This window comes from Seriola aureovittata, chromosome 2 (assembly GCF_021018895.1).
Source record: "Seriola aureovittata isolate HTS-2021-v1 ecotype China chromosome 2, ASM2101889v1, whole genome shotgun sequence".
NCBI lineage: Eukaryota > Metazoa > Chordata > Actinopteri > Carangiformes > Carangidae > Seriola > Seriola aureovittata.
The window spans coordinates 2,796,326-2,814,962 of record NC_079365.1 but is presented as its reverse complement, the minus strand read 5'-3'; the positions used below and the strand labels follow the sequence as shown (position 1 = coordinate 2,814,962).

Below are 18,637 nucleotides of genomic sequence, written 5' to 3'. Positions count from 1 at the left end.
GTTCCTGAATTTGATCATTGTTTTACCAAGATGTTGTTGGAATGCAGTAGTTTGAAATTGCATCTGGATTCATTCAAAAAAATTTTTTTTTTAATTTTTGATTCATGGAAGAAGTTTGGAGCTTCAGTAACTGCATGTACATTGGTGGTTATTCACACATCAGCACGTGTATGTGTAGTCTTCACAATGTGGCAGAGTGAAGTAAGTGCTTGAAAGTGTGTCTAAACTTTACCAAACATAGGAATTCAGAGAATGATGTAAGAATGGTATAATAATGCAGGATATTGGTTGTCATAGTCATAATTGACTAGTAAAAGCACATCCTACTAAGTAAAAACTAGATTAGCTTGTGGTGGCTTCTTGTCTTTACTCAAACAATATGCCAACAATAGGATTCAAAAGGAACAGCCAAATCAGAAACAGATCAGACACGATCAAGGTCTGATCGATCATAGAGAGAGGTTCCAGCGGCAGCATGCAAACACAATAAACGGCTGTAGTATACAGGTGTTAATGTAAAGTCACATTTATCATATTGGATACAAGCATGGTAATAAATGGTGATAAGACTGTGTAACATGTTGCTTTTGTTATCTTAATCTCATTATATTCAATTCAAAACCTAAACTAAATAAATTAAATCAACAGCTGGTAGAATAAATCAAGGACCCCTGGCTCCCCGATCCCCATTTTGAGAACCAGTGGAGGCCAGGACCAGTGTTGGGTAGTAGCCAAATGGATTACAATCAATTACTGTAATAATATTAGGGAACTATCTTCAGTAATAAACACCATGCAGATATTTCCTGGTCACACTGATAAACATTAAATCTGTGACTCAGTGTGAATGTAGAATATACAGCACCTGAACAATGTCTCTCTCAGCAAAGCGTCCCCTGGAGGACACTCTGACCTCGTCCCCATCCAGCTCCTCCATAGCTGCAGACAACAAACACAACATTTAACTGTTAGGTAGAGGCATTATATACTGTACATCCTACAAGTTTAGGCAACCCAGTTTCTATAAAACTAAACAGCAACAGCAATATATTTGACTTTTTGTATGTTGTAAATATAAGTATTTGGCAAGTTGCAATATGTTGATATTGAACATATTAGTGAAATGTTCCCAAACACATATTTGTTTTCTGCCAAAATATCCAGTCTTACAGTACAATATACAAAATTACAGCATTAATAACCTTTTTGAAGGTTATGTTTGAGCGGATTTTAATATTGTGGACTGGTGTAATACTGAACTGTGACTTCAGACATGAGGTGTTTATTTACATTTAACCAAAACCTCGGCTTCTCAGCTAATCTGGCGACTTTGCTTGAGGCTTGGTGGAGCAGATTAAATGATGAGTCTTGGTAGTCGGTAGAAGTTTGTAGGCAGAGCAGCCTTTGTACATCGTGGTTGTAGCTGGATAGAACTCTGAATAGTGTTAAAATAAACAACAAAACACAAAAATATGGGAAAAACTTCCATTCCACTGCTCATTCCGTTTGGTACTGAGTTAGAAGCTGAAATAGGATAGGAATATGCTGCCCTAGTTGATGGAGCTTGGGCTCCCTGCAGAGTGCTAACCACAGACTGGGGCAACTCCATGGCTAGAAACTTGGCCCTCTCAGGGGCCGAGCCCAAAGCCTGAGCTCCTGGGCAAAGGAATGAAAAAGAGTCCTGTGTGCCTGAGACTGGAGGTCCCGCTGAACAGGGATCTCACAGGGGAGTCCTTGGAGGAGGGGTGCAATTGCCAAAAAACCGGATCACCTGAGGCTGATTGGGGGCCACCAGGATGAGGCTCACCTCTTCCACCTGGACTCTCTGTATGAGCAGGTGTAGGAGAATGAAGGGAGGGAAGACTGATGCCATCGCATCCGTGCTCAAGGAAGCATGGTCTCTCTTAATGGAGAAAAGGAGCGTGAGCTGTTGCCCTGGAGGTGAGGAGATCGGCTATGGCTGTACCAAGCCAGTCCCAGATCTCGTGTAAAACCTGTGGATGCAGCCTTCATTCTCTGGTGAGGGGCCCTCCCAGAGGGCTGATCTGCTGCAAGGTTCGTCTGGCAAGTGCAATACTCTCAGGGACGTGGATGTGCCCTCTCCCATATTGTCCGGGCCAATCTGCAAAGTCAAAGGGACCCCCAGACCTCACTGCCTGTTTATATATGCTGCTGCTACTGTACTGTCCATCCTCACCAGCTCATGGTGCTCCCTCAGCTCCGGCAGGAAGTGCAGAAGGTAAATAGCCTGCAGTTTCAGGAAATTGATGTGCAGTGCCAACCAGGGGCGCTCATGCCTTTGCACTCATTGATGGCTCCCTAGTCTCCTGGGAGTCATTGGATGACACCAGCTGGTAAAGCAACACTGGCCCCAGGGCACTACCCTGTGCTAAGTTAACTGGCTTCTCCCACCAGCAGAGAGCTACATGAAGTCTGCATGCCACTGACACTCTGGCTTGCAGATTCCTTTGTGTGCAAACACCAAGGCAGCGGTGCACTGAGCACATGTTTAGAAGAGCTAGGGACACAATGTGGACGGGCTGCCATCAACCCCAGGAGGCAGAGGCACAAACAGAAATGGTACAAGCAAGCCCTGAGGGCGGCTTGTCTTCCAGAAGTCAGAGAAAGTGTTCCTGCTATAGCCTCCAAACACATGCATAGGAACTCTGTGGTCTGTGAGGGCTGGAGCCTGTTCTTCCTCTTGTTGAGGCGCAGGCCTAGGTGCTGTAAGTGTCACAGTAGTGGGGTAACATTGCTGTGGTATTGCTCCTCTGAGTGGGTACGCAGGGTTAGGGTTAGGGTTATGGTTAGGTAAGGTAATTTAGGATGCGAAAACCTTCAAGGTGCAAGGGTTGCAGGACTGCATCCATGCACCTTGTGAATGTGGGGCTGGTGATATGTCAAATACAAGGACACAGAACTTGAAGGTTCTGCCATCAAAGGTGAACCTGAGGTAGTGTCTATGTCCCTCCCATAAAAGCAAACAAAAAAGCTCTATAATACTTGCTTGTTTAGGATCACTAAATGGAACTGTTGACCTGGAACCACACAGTTCAAGTCCATTCAAATTTTAAAGAACTCAGTATTGCACACCTATTACTATATATATACAGTATATGCTTATTATGATGACATTTACAGTTTACAGTTATTGCAAGTTAATAACTGTCCATTCTGTCCTGTTGTATTTATAATAACACACCATGTTTATACAGTACAAACTCAAGCTCATTATAATGATATGCATAGTTTATAGGTTACATAAAATAAAGGATTAAAGTCGGATGCAGGTATATACAGTAAGTCCCCATTTGCCTTCACTGCATCTATAACTCAGCCAATACTTAAAGGTCAATACCTGTTCATATAATTGTAAAGTTATCCAGGTGCCTATGTATTTTCTATTCCATATTTACAGGTCAGGTTTTCCAGTGACATGTTTTTTCTGTTTTGTAACTGTGGCCGTGGCTTGCCACAGTCCCCGTGAAGTTAATAACCAGAGTGGATGACTGACTAATACAGGCATGTAAGCAGGGGTAAGTGACTCCTCTCTACTGTCTCATGGGGTCCAGCAGGGTTCAGTTTTGGGGCTTCTGCTATTCTCCTTATATTTGCTGCCCTTGGGTGAGATTGTAAGTAGATTCAATATTGCATATCATCTCTTCGCAGATGACATCCAGCTCAATATCTCTTTCAAGCCCAGTGAGGCTTTTAGGTTAACCAAGCTCCTAGACTGTTACACAGCTATCAGGGATTGGACGGCGGAAAATTGTGAAGTCATTTAAAAAGTACTTACTTACCCTTTTAAACAGGCTTTTGGATAAACTGTGTATATTTACTGGATACTCTGTGTGGTGTGTTTCTATGCAATTCTATTGAGGATTTTAAATTTTTATGGCTCTCTAAAGCACTTAAATGGCCCAGTAAAGTGCTTTCTCATGTGTTTTATTGTATCTCCGTGTTGGGTGTTTTCTATGTTTTTGGCTATGGTAAGCGTTTTGTGAGTTTTGTCTATGAAAAGTGCTATATAAATAAACATTACTTTAGTAAGGTTAGGGGGTTAAATGGAGCATTTACATGTCTATGTGATGGAAGCTGTGAAAGGCATTAAATTGGCTTAAATTTGCCTCGTCCCTGTATATTACTACTTACCATCAAACTCAGCAGGGCCCACTCCTACTATGATGATAGACATGGGCAGGGAGGCTGCCTGTGGAGAAAGCACAGGGGGAGTGTAAGCCAGACTCCTGTTCCTAACATGCTTGAATGTACAGTATATATACTGTTCACAGCAGATGCCTGAGTACACTCTGCCGCAATGAGAGGAAAATTAATTTACACAATTTTCTATCTGGGTTCTTTCTCTGGAGAGTCCAGAGTTCACCTGTGCCAACCTCAACCTGACGGCACTGGTCAGTTTTTACACTGGCTGTTTATTGTTGTTCTTTCTGTTCATCCATCAATCCTCATTGTGAACATATAAAGAAAATATGGAGAATCTTGTGAGTTCATTATTAGATGCATTGTCTTTCACATTACACATTTAACATGAACAGAGATTTCCATGCTCAAATTTGTTTTGCATACTATATATCTGTGGTTGGGAGAGTCTTGTGTTATGGTGAAATGAAAAACAACTAGCGTGGAAGCCATTCATGGTCTCATGTAGAAACCTAAAACCTCCTCTACGCATACGCTGTAGCAGACATTCTGTGTCCAGCAGTAAACTCTTGAGAAGAAAAGTCTTTCATATTCATATGTGTTCATATGTATGTGTGTGTTTTGTGTTGAGTGTTGGTTCTACTTACATTAACCACAGCCTCTTTGGTCTGAGCCATGTCTGAGATGACGCCGTCTGTAATCATCAGCAGCACAAAGTACTGGGAGCCGTCAGTCACCTCCCCAGCACATCTAACATCAGAACACACACACACGTTCAAAGTAACGGTAAAAATCACTGACGGACTGGTCACAAAGCATCCTCTGTGTGTGTGTGTGTGTGTGTGTGTGTGTGTGTGTGTGTGTGTGTGTGTGTGTCTCACCGGGCCACCTGGTTGATGACAGGAGCAAAGTTGGTAGGGCCATACAGCTGAACTGTTCGCAGGCTCTGGAAATATGCCTCCAGCACACCATCGATCCCCATACAGTTTGAGTTTTCTGTATTTGAGTTCTGCAAGAGAGACAACTCAGTTTCTGAAAAAACTTGTTGGAAGGAAATGAATAAGGATTTTTTTGCTTGTGCTTGGAGAAAACTGCTCCCAAGAAACTGCTATTCAGAGTCTTGATGGATAGAATTGAGGCTCAGCGTTTTGATGCGGGCACAGGCCCAGAGCTACATGAGCCAGGTGTACCCTCCCCTTCACATTAGGGAGAGAGGTTAGGTCAACCTGATGTCCCTTCATTAAATGCATTGTCATGATTAATGGCTATAATATATTTGTGAAATAACGTCCTTATTTTCAGCCTTGAAGAACCTCACATCTGACAGACACATTGACATTTCACATCCAGTGATTTAGTCAGCGCTGACACAAATCAGCCAAAAGCAATGTTCAGCTCTGTCGGTGTCTCTTACCAGTGGGAAGGCGTGGGAGACCTTGCCATCTGGAGGAAGTTTTGCTCCAAAGCCGTAAGCTGGGAAGAGTTTATCACTATCGTAGTCCTGGATGATCTCCCCTACAGCTTTTAGAGCCATGGCATATGCATTCATTTGGTACGGGCTCATATAGTGCAGTGAGGTGGGTTGGGATGGGTTACCTGGAGGGAAAAACACAATGACATTTGTGGAACTTGATTTTCATTTACATTTATTGCTGCACACTCTGGCAGACATGTAACCCTGTCTCCGTGTCTCCCTGTACATCTAAACATGATAATGAGGCTGTGTTGTTCATTTACAAATTTGCCAAGTTGCAATTACATTAATACTGAATATATCAGTAAATGTTCACAGACAACATATTTGATTTTCATCAAAATCAAATATGTTGTTATCAATAAATTTAGTACTTCATTCATTAAAAAAAATACATTTCTTTTGAACATAATCTAGTCAGCAATTACATTTCATACAAAAAACATATTAGCTGTTGCAGATTAGATGAATAAAAATGTAATTTCCAGAAGACAGGGTTGAGACAAGACACAAGAAGCTGCAGGTTTTGAGGCAGATGTGTTCTTAATTTTCTTAATTTTGAGACATCTTTGCTCAAGACACTACCATGTAGCCCCAGAAGGGAAATGCAATAAAATATTACACCAGATGGCACTTAAACACATCCCTTCTTAAAGATCCTGAATTTGATAGTTATATAAAAAGAGAGTGGGCATCAATCCTGAATCCAAAATCATCTCCAATTCTTCTATGGGAAACAGGAAGGGCAATATTAAGAGGAAAAATAATCTCATTCTCCGTTTATAAAAGAAAGAAAGTAAAAAGAAGCCTAGTGGAACAAAAAATCAAACTGGAATGCAGAAGAAACCCAGACTGAATTAAGAAAATCTCAACTAAATAAAATTATGGATAAGCAAACTGAATTCCTGATATTTAGACAAGAAAAACCATACCAATAATTCTAACAAGTCCTTGGCAAATCAAGGAATCAAAGGAATCCAAACACTAAACACACATCATAAGATCAGTCTTTACGTAGATGACATACTACTGTCCTCACAAGAACCTCTTTCATCGCTAGAAGAAACAACAAAACTTATTGAATCATTCACCAAAATTTCACAATATTCAGTGGGGATGTGCCAACCTATACATCCCATATCCCATAATGCCCAGGGGACATCATGTATTGGATCGGATCTGGTGACTATCAGGGTCATAGCATATGATTCACATCATTGTCATAAACATCAAACCATTCAGTGACCCCTCGTGCCCTATGGATGGGAACATTATCGTCCTGTTTCTCCACTCATTTTTCAGGTTTTTCCTCCAATTTTTCACCTGACTGTATATTCAAATGGATTTACTCTAAACCAGGGGTGGGCAAGTAAACTTGTTCTTGGGACAGTTTTTTTCTAAGCCATGGGAGGCCAAGACATAATCAAAGGCTAATTTAAGAAACTGACTGATAAATAAATATAATTTTAAATGATTTACTGATTTACAGTTTTGTCAAGTTGCAGTAAATATGGCCCACAATCTCCCCCTGTGTTCCTGAGTTACAGAGTTGAATAATGGCCAGTGTTTTTGTAGAACGTTATGACGTCACTGTGAAGTTCACCATTTGGATATAAAATGTCATCACTTCATAATTTTATCTCATAAGACATTGTGTCAAATTGTGTCAAAATTAGCATATCAATTCTTCAGTTACGGCCAAAAACATGTTTTTTAACAACAAATGCATTGACATTTCCTGCATGCACAAAGAATAAATACTGTCCTACCATTGGATGCTGTGAAGTCTATGGCCACAGTGAAGTTGAGTTGTGTCCTGGTGGGAGATTGAGCACATCAGTATCGATCAAAACAGAGATGTTAGGACTGTGCCAGTACCTCCAGATGGGAGCCAGTTTACAGCTGTTCAGGCTGGACCATAGACTGTATATAAAAAGGGCTGTACTGAGAAACTTGTCAACAACTCACTACTGTCACCTAAAAAACCCAGGCAGAGGATCTGCACTGCTTCTCAAGTGTTTTTAAATTGAGATATTTTTTATATTATATGCTGATGACTTTCAATAGCTCTCTCCAAGAATTTTATTCATATCATATAGTACAAGAAATCACATTGCTTGTATTTGCTTTGGGAATAAAAACAATAACAGGCACTAAAATTTCCTGTTTTCTTTCCTTATTTTATTCATTCACTCATCCACTGTTCATTTACACTTTCTGTAACTTTTTTTTCCCAAGATGAAGGTTCAAATGTTTTTTCAAACTCTTCTCCACACTGCCAGGATTAACATTCTGCTGGGAGACTAATGAATATTTTATGTCTTGACCTAAAACTACTCTCATTTAAACATATTTAGTCTAAAAATACTGGACTTAACCCATAAAATACCCACCATGTGTTAGCTAAATTGTAGAATGCAAATCCCTCTCAGGTTATAAACACCCCAAACACCCAGAAAAAAAAATGGCAGCCATGACCTCAGTGTAACTGATGGTAACTTCAGCCCTACAAAACAGACATACTTGCTGTAATGGAGTAGGTAAAGTCTCCACAAGTTGATATTCATTCTACTAAAATAAACAGAAACAAAAAAGCTGCCTAGAAAGTGGGAAAAATCACATTCAGCTGTCTACTTGGAATTTGCATTTGAAAGTTTAATTTTAACAATTACCTCAATGTTACTAAACGTAACAAAACTGGAGTCTACTGGATGATGTGATATACAATGCTGTGGCCTAAGATAACCCTGCATATTACTTACTATGGTAGAGTTATGGCTCTTAATTACTTCTTAAATCATGATTTTTACTTAAAAGAAAACATCAGTTCTAGTATAGATTGGTTTTACAAATGAGTTTCATGTTCCTCCAAATGCTGAAAATACTTAGTCCTATAACCGTCTGCAGAAAACATGAAAATGACATTCAGTAGCCTGGCAACCTGATGTACCCCTGCCCACTTGATTATGTTATGGCATCCTTTGTAAAATAGTAGTAGTAGTAATACAAATTCACTAACTAGCCCAGTGAGTAGTCACTACAACACCAAGACTCTAGAACCAAATATTTTGCAAAGATACACAAACTAATCTTGCTGTGCCACTTTCAGGTGTGACCAGGCTTTAACACAAGAGAAATCCTGCTATAGTCCTATAATGGCTTCCCACAGCAGGATTTCACCAGCTAGCATTTTCTGTATTATAATCTGTGTTTATATGTTATCATTGACTTTACTGTGATTCTACACTGATAAAACATTAGGGACTGGGCTCTTACCCTCCTCTGATGTAGTCAACAAACGTGTATTCTGACTCTGCTTTGAAAGACAGCAGAGTCACCTTGAAGATAAAGAGAGCATGAAAGGGAAAGCAGGAAGAGAGCAGAGGAGAGGAGACAAAACAGGATGTAACATCATTTACTGTTCTGAAATGTTACTGCTCATATGAGTCTTTTCCTTGAAATAAGTGGCATGCTGATGAAACACACTCCAACAGGTCTTACCGTCCCTGAATTGACATATTTCTTCTTCTTGCCTTTTTTTTTAGGATTCAAAACCTTGACCACAAGATAAGGAAACAAGAATTGAGTTTTTCAACAAAGCAGAATATACAGTATCTGAGCAGAAATGTGAAGTCATTCAGTGCAGGACTGAGTAGATAGTATGTTATGATAATACAAAGTAATACTTAAATGAATAATAACACTGATGTAGTTGCAAGTTCCCAAAACACTTAATTGTCATATCCTTTATACATTTAGGAAAATAGAGTTTTGGCGAAGCTCTAAGATTCCTTTTTAATTATTTGCAGATCAAGTTGTTCCACTTATCCTTTGCAACACTTAATTTTACCTCGTAGACATTGAACTGGCTTTGGCCTCTGGACAGTTCTCTGTAGCTGGTGGTGAACTCTCCGATAAAGTCATGACTACAAAAGAGACGGGGTTTAACAGAGAGAGAATAAGTATGTAACTGCTTTGCCAAAGAATGTTATTTCTATTGTCAGTAGTGTTTGGGCTACTGTGTTAGAAGCACCTCACAACAACAGTTTTACTCTGAGAATGTAGGAAGGTGGGTGGGAAGAGTACTGCATAATTGTAATTATACAAGTATTAAATTAAAGTACATCTTTAGGCTACCAGACATATATGCACACTTATATGCATTGGTATTTTCATGTATATATATATAATATATATATATATATAAATTAAACTGTTGTAGCTGTTTCAACTGTATGATCATTTTGGAGGATGCAGTGTGTGGTGAAGTAGAGCTGTACATTATACAGAGAGGTGTTTCTGTTAGTTAGTGTACCATCATTGATATAAATGGTACAAAATAACAGAAATAGCAGGACACCACAGCAAGTGTCTATAGAGTTTATGTAGCAATATTAAGCCACATAAATCAAATAGATGCCACTGCTTATAGAATTAACAGCAGAATAAAGCAGAAAAAAAGCAGAGATGTATAAACAACTGCTGTACAGTGAGGAACAACTACCAGTCATATGTTGCACACACCCGTCTGAACATCAAGTCTCCCATGATCTGCTCTACATCCAAATTCTCTGCTTGTTCATTCTCACTGTAAAATATAACCAGTCCACTCAGCCTCTGTCTCACTGTACTAATCCAAGTTTTCAAACACTGAGCTGAATGAGCTCTGCAGTCACAGCAGGGATCATCAGAAATAGCAGAATGGTGGTGCACACCTCACTGACAGTAGAAGCGAACGTAGAAGTCACAGTTGAAGGATCCACCATCAGTATTTTAGCATGTAGCATTTAGCAAGACCCAACATGCACCTGGTGGTCACACAGCGTGGCAGGTGTATTTTATTTGGTACACTTGCTGCAGTGCATCAAATCAGCAGCTTCTTCTCTGCTGTTGATTTTGCTCTTTTATTTGGTTAATCATAACTTCATTATCATCAATAAAATACTTGAGTTAAAAAATTAAAATAAGTCAAGGCGGTGTTATTTTCTGCACCCAAAAGTGCGCGAGGGTCTGCGCGATGTAAATTTCATCATCATCAGAGGGTGTAAGCAAGTGGCTATCCACTGTGACATCACCCATTGGTTTGTGGACTATCATTTTGAAGCCTTGAGTTTGGCATCTTGGCCGTCACCATGTTGGTTTTCTGAAACCAGAAGAAATCATATTTGGGTAAGAGGGTGGGTCTGACCTGAGAACCCTAAGACACTGTGCACACCCACCTACCCTGCAACCTGACGGCACCAGGCTCTTGGCTGCACCGGGCTAAGTCGCTGCTAACAAAGTTAGCGTTCAGAATTCAAAGTAAACTTAGCATATCTGAGCAAACCTCATACATGTCCACATTTGGCAAATATTACATATATGAGGAGTAACCATGGAATGTTATTGTAATGTTAAGTTACCGTGTGTAAGGTAACTGTGGTGCAACCATTCATGGTAAAACATTTTATAACACTGTGTTTTAAAATTGGTTCTGCGAATCTCAGGATACGTTACCTAACTAAGTAAGTGTTAACAGTGACAGCGGTTTGTCAGTGTTAGCAATAATGTTACTACTGTTAACTTTTGGTCTCGTTTCAATGTGTTGTTCATTCAAGAGCCAGCAGATCAGCGGGTAGAAACGAGCTCATTTAATGAAGTTAACTTTAGACCACAGAACACTGTTACTGATGATGGTGTATTCTCCCAGGTAAATGAATGAAGTACAGTTGAGCGTGCGTTAATATTGAGCTTGTTTGACTGATTGTAGCCTATTTTCACGGGTCCTGTTCATGTCACTGTTGTTGACGGGCATCAAAACATCTGTTGGGATGATTTTTATTACACATTACTGAGAGCTGGGAACCACCATGGTATGTGCCTACACAATGCTACCCTAACCCTAACCCTCAGATAAAGGTGGATGCAGGTGCCAATGCGTTTGTGAACAGTGTTATGGCTGCATACTGTATGTTCATTGTTTAAATAGTAGCTTACACATAAGGTCTGATGCTCCTGGGCAACTTAAGGGGATATTGTATTTTTAAACAGTTTTGCTGAGTCCAACTAAATCCAACAACAGCAACTGAAGTTCATGTGTGTTCTCCTCAAGCACAGGCAGACACAGGCAGACACATGCAGATACAGGCAGACACAGGCAGATACAGGCAGACACATGCAGATACAGGCAGACACATGCAGATACATGCAGATACAGGCAGACACATGCAGATACATGCAGATACAGGCAGACACATGCAGATACATGCAGATACAGGCAGACACATGCAGATACAGGCAGACACATGCAGATACATGCAGATACAGGCAGACACAGGCAGATACATGCAGATACAGGCAGACACATGCAGATACATGCAGACACATGCAGATACAGGCAGATACATGCAGATACAGGCAGACACATGCAGACACAGGCAGACACAGGCAGACACAGGCAGACACAGGCAGACACAGGCAGACACATGCAGATACAGGCAGACACAGGCAGACACAGGCAGACACATGCAGACACATGCAGATACAGGCAGACACAGGCAGACACATGCAGACACATGCAGACACAGGCAGACACAGGCAGACACATGCAGAAACAGGCAGACACAGGCAGACACAGGCAGACACATGCAGATACAGGCAGACACATGCAGACACATGCAGACACAGGCAGACACAGGCAGACACAGGCAGACACATGCAGAAACGGGCAGACACATGCAGATACAGGCAGACACATGCAGATACAGGCAGACACATGCAGAAACAGGCAGACACATGCAGATACAGGCAGACACATGCAGATGCAGGCAGACACATGCAGATACAGGCAGACACATGCAGATAGAGGCAGACACGGGCAGATACAGGCAGACACATGCAGACACAGGCAGACACAGGCAGACACATGCAGATACAGGCAGACACGAATGTGAAAGAAATGAGCAAAAGCATGATTTGCTCAGATCTGATTCTGCTACAAATACAATTTACTCAAATTGTTTGTCATTACGTCCACATACACAGATCAGCCACAATATTAAAACTGGCGACTGGTTTTAATGTTGTGGCTGATCAGTGTACCAGTGTATGTTAGTCATGATTGCTTTGCTTTAGAAAGTGTTGTTAACTCCATGTGAAACTGATCTCTCTTTAACTCTGCCACGGTACACTGCTGCTCTGATGACATATCAGATTTTTTCTAAATGATTAGAAAATATTCTCAGGAAAAAGTGCTCATCTAATAAAACTACTGGCACCGCCAAACCTGTCATGTCTTAGTCTTTCATTTCTGACAGAAAAAGTCAAACCTCCATCGTGAATGTCTTCTTTTTATTCTTACATCTTTGTGAATGGTACATACTGCACTTCATGGCAGAATGATTACAGAGTAGATTAGGAGTATTGAATCCAGACTGAAATTTATGGAGAGCAGTAACACATGGTTAGACACCCTGCAAAATCCACATGAAACACCCCCATCCTCAGGTCAGACAGACATTTTGAGAGATTCAGTGTGGAGTTTAAAATGAATAAAGACCAAAAAACTAAACTGATAGCAAGTGGGAGAACTTTACCTCCCATCTCGGTCCCAGTCATAAACGTCCACCTTGACCGACCTGGAGGGAGGTGAGATGTGGGAGCAGAGGTGAGGAGAGAAAGCGAGGGTGAGAAACAGCAGAGAGACAGAGGAGAGAGATCGACAGAGGGAAAGTTAAGTCAGGAAGTGAAGTTTTCGTATTCTTTACATCACAGATTACAGACGTGTCATATTACTTTCACCTAATAGCCCGAAATCGAAAATGATTTTAAAGGAAGACACCAAGGTTTCCATACTAATACATACTGAATATGTGATAACAACAGGCAAAAATAAAATCTTAAATAGTATGTGTCATTAGTTGTGGTGCTCCACAGAACAGACTGTGTAGACTACAGGATAACACTGGGCTTCGATGATAGTAGGTCAATAGCATAATGGAATATCAAATGTAATCAAGGTTTAAATATCATTTAACCCTGATTTCATTTGTATCACTTAAAAGTTAAACAGTTGTGCAACTACATGTATTGTGCATATTTGTGTGACTGTTGCTGCATTGCCTCCATGTTGGTCTCAATAACACCAGCACTGCCCTGAGACTGAGAACATGGCCGACTGCTGGCATTATTCTGACTACCACAGAGTTCCAACCCCTGCTGCCTCTCCCATACTCTGACAGTGCACTAGTATCAGTATCAGTCTACAGTGCCTCTAGTCTTTACAGCAGATTAATTACAACTAGTATTACCTGCTCGTGGTTGTCTAGTCATATAAAATATCAACATTTTGTCTGAGATTTTGTCATAATTGCTGTGTGATGTACTGAGTGATGGCTAAAAAGTGTTTTCTGAGGTCACACCGACCTTGACCTTTGACCTTTGACGATCAAAATCTAATCAGTTCATCCTTGAGTCCTAGCGAATGTTTGTACAAAATTTGAAGAAGTTCCGTCAAGGTGTTACTGAGACATCATGTCCACGAGGCAGAAAAATGTGCCTATACATGATTAAACCATAAACCATGACATAACTCTAACCCTAACCCAGTGCAGGGGTGACAGCCCTGACTGTCCGATCATTTTCTCATTAGATTTGAAACCATATTTGTTTTTTTTGTTAAGTTTGTGCTAATGTATTTGCCACTCTACACACTCTCCACTCCAGGTGGATTCAGGTCAAGTTCTAGACACATTGCTTTCACTTTGTCATTATGTGTTCACTGCGTGTAGAGTGAAGGGCAAATCTATAACACAGTAAAATTTACGAAAAGTAAAGGGGTCTGAATACTTTCTGAAACCACAGTAAATAAAATGAACTCGATGATGAACCTCTGACCCCTGTGCTGCTCCTCACCTGTCATAGTCTCCATTACAAAGTGCTCGAACAGGGATGGTAAAAGACTTCCAAACAGGGTTGAGGTTGTTCTTGATCACCTCAGTCTTGTGGCAGATGGTGAACCTGGAAAAACAGACAACTCAATATGGTGAGGATGAGAAGTCAGAAAAAATTTTGATCATAAATGGATGGAAGAAAAAGAGCTGCTGGATAACCCCATTAGCAGTTCCATAAAGAATTCAAAGACTGTTAAATAGAGCCATGCTTGCTGTGCTAGCTGCCTTTTTAAGAGGGTGGACAAGCAGATGAGTTCTGTTCTTTCCAACCAATGTTGTTATTGAATCTAGACAGGAAACACACTCGCCAAAATATGAGCACTGTGTCTCCAGGACGTGGCACCACTGTTAGTGTCTGCAGAACAAACTGGTGTGATGCAAGGATGTAATTCATGCAATTAAATATCATCCATTATTAAATACAATACAGCAGGGTATAACAATCTGCCTTTTAAGCCTAGTTACTAACTTAACTCAGGTGCTACTGTGTTCTTTTTGCAAAGACCTGGTTAATTAAGGAAATTAGATTTTAAATGCTTCTAAAACCGTCCTCACAGAACCCTGAACTTAGGCTAAGAACTAAGGCATTGCTTGTGTCATTGGATGCAGAAAAACCTTTTGACAGGATAGAATGGCCAATCTTATTTCCAATGGTCTCCATCATCTACTGGAAGAAACCCCGAGCATCACACAGTGTGCGTAGTGTAGTGCATGCCCCTTGAAGTTAACAGCTTTTATTTGAGAGACATTTGAGATGTGGTATCGTCGTTAGCCTCTCCATCTGTCAAATGTGTCTGAACTGTAAACCATGGTGAGTGAAGCTCGGTTGGATAGGACATCTGTCAAATAAGTTCCTACATTGTGTTGATCTTCACTTCCTATAACATGTAATATGTAGAAATAGGATATGTGTCTAATAGTTTTGCTCTGTGGATGAGTATTCAAATGTGGCTTTTATGAAGATACAGATAATCTTGCAGGCTGCACAGGGGATTAGACAGGATTACAACATTCTGTCTCAGTGTCAAGAAAATATATTAGCCCTGCGCCCAACAATGACGAGAAAGACTCTCTCACACTCTTCATGGGACTGGATCCTACAAAGAAATCTGTCAGATTTGAGTAGTGGCAGAGGAGAAGCACGGTCCTATCAGGTGCACTAATAGATGAACTGTACAGATGAAGATTGACAGTCAGTCTAACAAACCCACACACCAAAAAATAAAAAAACACTTACGTCCCATCCTCATTGCTCCGGTAGAAGACGAGGAAAGGGTCAGACTTGCCGAAGAAATCCTTTTTGTCCAGCTTGTTAGCACAGAGCTGCATGGTGGCTATGTCCTGGGAGAACAACAACAGTTCATTCATTTTCATTAAGTTGTAGCTTTACTTTGCACTCTCCAACTGTAGAGACTGGAGGAAGAGAGAGAGAGAGACGACAGGAAACTAGTGGTGTTCTAGTGCTCGCTGCTCTATACAGCTGACTGAGGAGGAAAGTTTCTGCTGCAGAGGTCAGGGAGGTCAGAGCAGGGACAGGGACACTGGTGGGAACACGGCGGCCCTGCTTGTGGTCATCTGCTGTCGCTCAAACTCCTCCTCATAGAAAACAGTGATTACAGCCTAAACTATCCCGATTCTGAGTAACCGGAGACGAAGCTTTTATTTTTACTCCACGTAGATCATAAACCCACAAATATAAAAACGACTCATTGAAATTGGTTGAGAAATATAAATGTTACAGAGCTTTTTTATGCAGAAAAACTGGAGCTCTTCCATTCATTCTTATTTGTTTACAGGGCAGTCTTGTCTGATCCAATATGGCGGCCCGCGGCCAATGTGGTATCTCTGTATATACAGTATGTCTTTGCTTGCATGTGCTTCTCTCAGTGTTTGGAGTGTACAGTTATTTACACAGTGTGGCAAGGAAAGAGCACTGTAAGACTGGATAAATAATTCATGAGCAGCTCTCATCTCCACTTTAAAAGAAAAGTACAACTTCACTTTCCCTCCACTTGATGCAGATGACAAAAAAATTGAAATCTGTGCAGCCATTGAAATTCACTGAATTCAGACTGTAGTGCTAAACTTTCAGACCCCTGTCTCAGACAGAGTGTGTACCTGTGTCTATGTGCATTACGTGTTCTCAGAATAATGTGATACTAACCCGGCAGTTACTGAGCTCCTCAGCTGTGAAGATGATGGTTCCACATTTCTTTCCAGGAATCCCCCTGAGAGAGAGGATGAAGAGAGAGAGACAGAGAGAGGGTGGGGAGTGGAGGTGAGTGGGACGACGTCTACAAATGCAATAACGACTCGTCAGTGTCTCAAAATAAGTATGTTGTTTATCCAATATTGGTTTCAATAAATTATTTCAAACATGAAAACTAATAAACACAAAAAAATCACAACTTGGTCCTGCCTTTGCTGAAGCTGATCTTCATCTGGTTCAAATACAGAGCTGAAAACCACCAAAGTGTAAAAAGTGTATGTGGCTTAAAACTTAAAGCTTCTGTCAGACAAACACACTGACGCATGATCATAGAGGATATGATGTCATTGACAGGCGACCAATGAAATATTACCATGATTAAAATCACAGATTCCTCTGGTCTGAGAATTGATGCAAACATTTGGGAAAATGTAAGAACACAACTCAACAACATATAGAACAGAGGTCTAGTCATTTTTAGACATTTTATTGTAGAAAAGTTACAGATTATAACTTTAAATCCAAATATTGGACAAAGTAAAAATTTCACTTGATGATGGTGCAGGATATAACTTTAATTAGAACTTGTATTCTTGCTGAAAATAAATCAGTAATCTTCCACAGGGATATATGCTTTTCCAACAGCTTTGTGATGAGTGCTGAGCCAGTCCACTAAGGAGCTATTAGCAGCGATGATGTTGCCATCTCTAGTGAAATGTGCAAGACATTCAAGCGTAGAGTCAGAAGTAGTGAAGCAAAATAATTTAGGTGATAAATATATGGAAGCTGCAACGCATGGCTCTCTCCCGCCTTGGCTGAACACTGTTTTGCCTGCCGTACCATCTGCTGGCTGACCTTTTGCTAAAACTGGAGTGAAGTGTTTAATGGAACACATGATCCCAAGATTTGGAATTCCAAAAAGTATTGATTCAGATAATCGACCTCCATTTCCTTGAGTGACAAAACTGTTGGCAGTAGCAGTTCCACATTCCCTGCCCCTACACAAAGTTTGGGACAGGTAGAACAACAAACCCAACAATAAGAGACAAACTAATGAAAATGCACCAATCTAGACAAAGCAATTGCCTTGAGACAATGTACACAGCATCAGTGCTCTTGTTGATGCGTAGTGTCATTTCATATCCAAAGACTGGACAGAACACTAACTAAGGCGTTACTGATAAAAGGCCAGTAGGACTGAGGTCGGGGATGGGGATGACTCTGCCGACAGGTGGGAGATTGACCGTCCGGTGACCTGCTGCAGGCAGAACAATGTGGAGCTGAACACTCTGGAGACAGTGGACTGCAAGAAGAGCCAAGCCTCACCCACCCCCATCACCCCATGTGACTCCCCCGTGGACACTGTGGGGTACTTCTGCTTCCTGAGCACCATCGTCACACAGGACCCCAAGTGATGAAGGATGTACTTGCTGCAGCAGTTGAAGAGTCCATGCTCACCTCCCCCATCACCACCTGGTACGCTGCTGCCACTGCCAAGGACAAGAGCAGCCTGCAGCGTGTCTTTCACTCTACTGAGAAGGTGATTGGCTGCAATCCGTCAACCCTCCAGGACCTGTGCACCTCCATGACCCTGAGGTGAGCAGTCAAGATTGTAGCTCACCCCTCCCACCCCGGACCCAGACTCTTTGAGTCACTCCCCTCTGGCACGAGGCTGCAGTCCATCAGGACCAAGACCTCTGGCCACAAGGACATCTTCTTCCTGTCAGCTGGCCTCATTAACAAGGCTAGTGACCCCCACTGACACTGATCCCTCCCTCGTGAACTATTGCACATTGCCCCAGCCATTTTGCACAGCGTACATATTTGTATTATATATATATATATTTACTATAATATTTCTTC

The 18,637-nt window shown here is 41.2% G+C and overlaps 1 protein-coding gene across 2 annotated transcripts in view; it reads right to left on the bottom strand.

Annotated features, from left to right (window-relative positions):
* LOC130178952 (copine-9-like) overlaps positions 1–18,637 on the bottom strand; it is a 56,691-nt gene that overhangs the window by 5,141 nt on the left and 32,913 nt on the right. For both annotated transcript variants that reach the window (XM_056391612.1, XM_056391616.1), the window contains 13 exons: positions 16,730–16,793; positions 15,803–15,906; positions 14,528–14,632; positions 13,210–13,251; positions 9,486–9,561; positions 9,137–9,190; positions 8,912–8,973; positions 7,405–7,451; positions 5,576–5,757; positions 5,043–5,170; positions 4,809–4,911; positions 4,153–4,210; positions 866–939 (listed from right to left, as the gene is read on the bottom strand). In XM_056391612.1, coding sequence (XP_056247587.1) covers positions 866–939; positions 4,153–4,210; positions 4,809–4,911; positions 5,043–5,170; positions 5,576–5,757; positions 7,405–7,451; positions 8,912–8,973; positions 9,137–9,190; positions 9,486–9,561; positions 13,210–13,251; positions 14,528–14,632; positions 15,803–15,906; positions 16,730–16,793 — 1,099 coding nt within the window. The remainder of the gene's footprint in view (positions 1–865; positions 940–4,152; positions 4,211–4,808; positions 4,912–5,042; positions 5,171–5,575; positions 5,758–7,404; positions 7,452–8,911; positions 8,974–9,136; positions 9,191–9,485; positions 9,562–13,209; positions 13,252–14,527; positions 14,633–15,802; positions 15,907–16,729; positions 16,794–18,637) is intronic.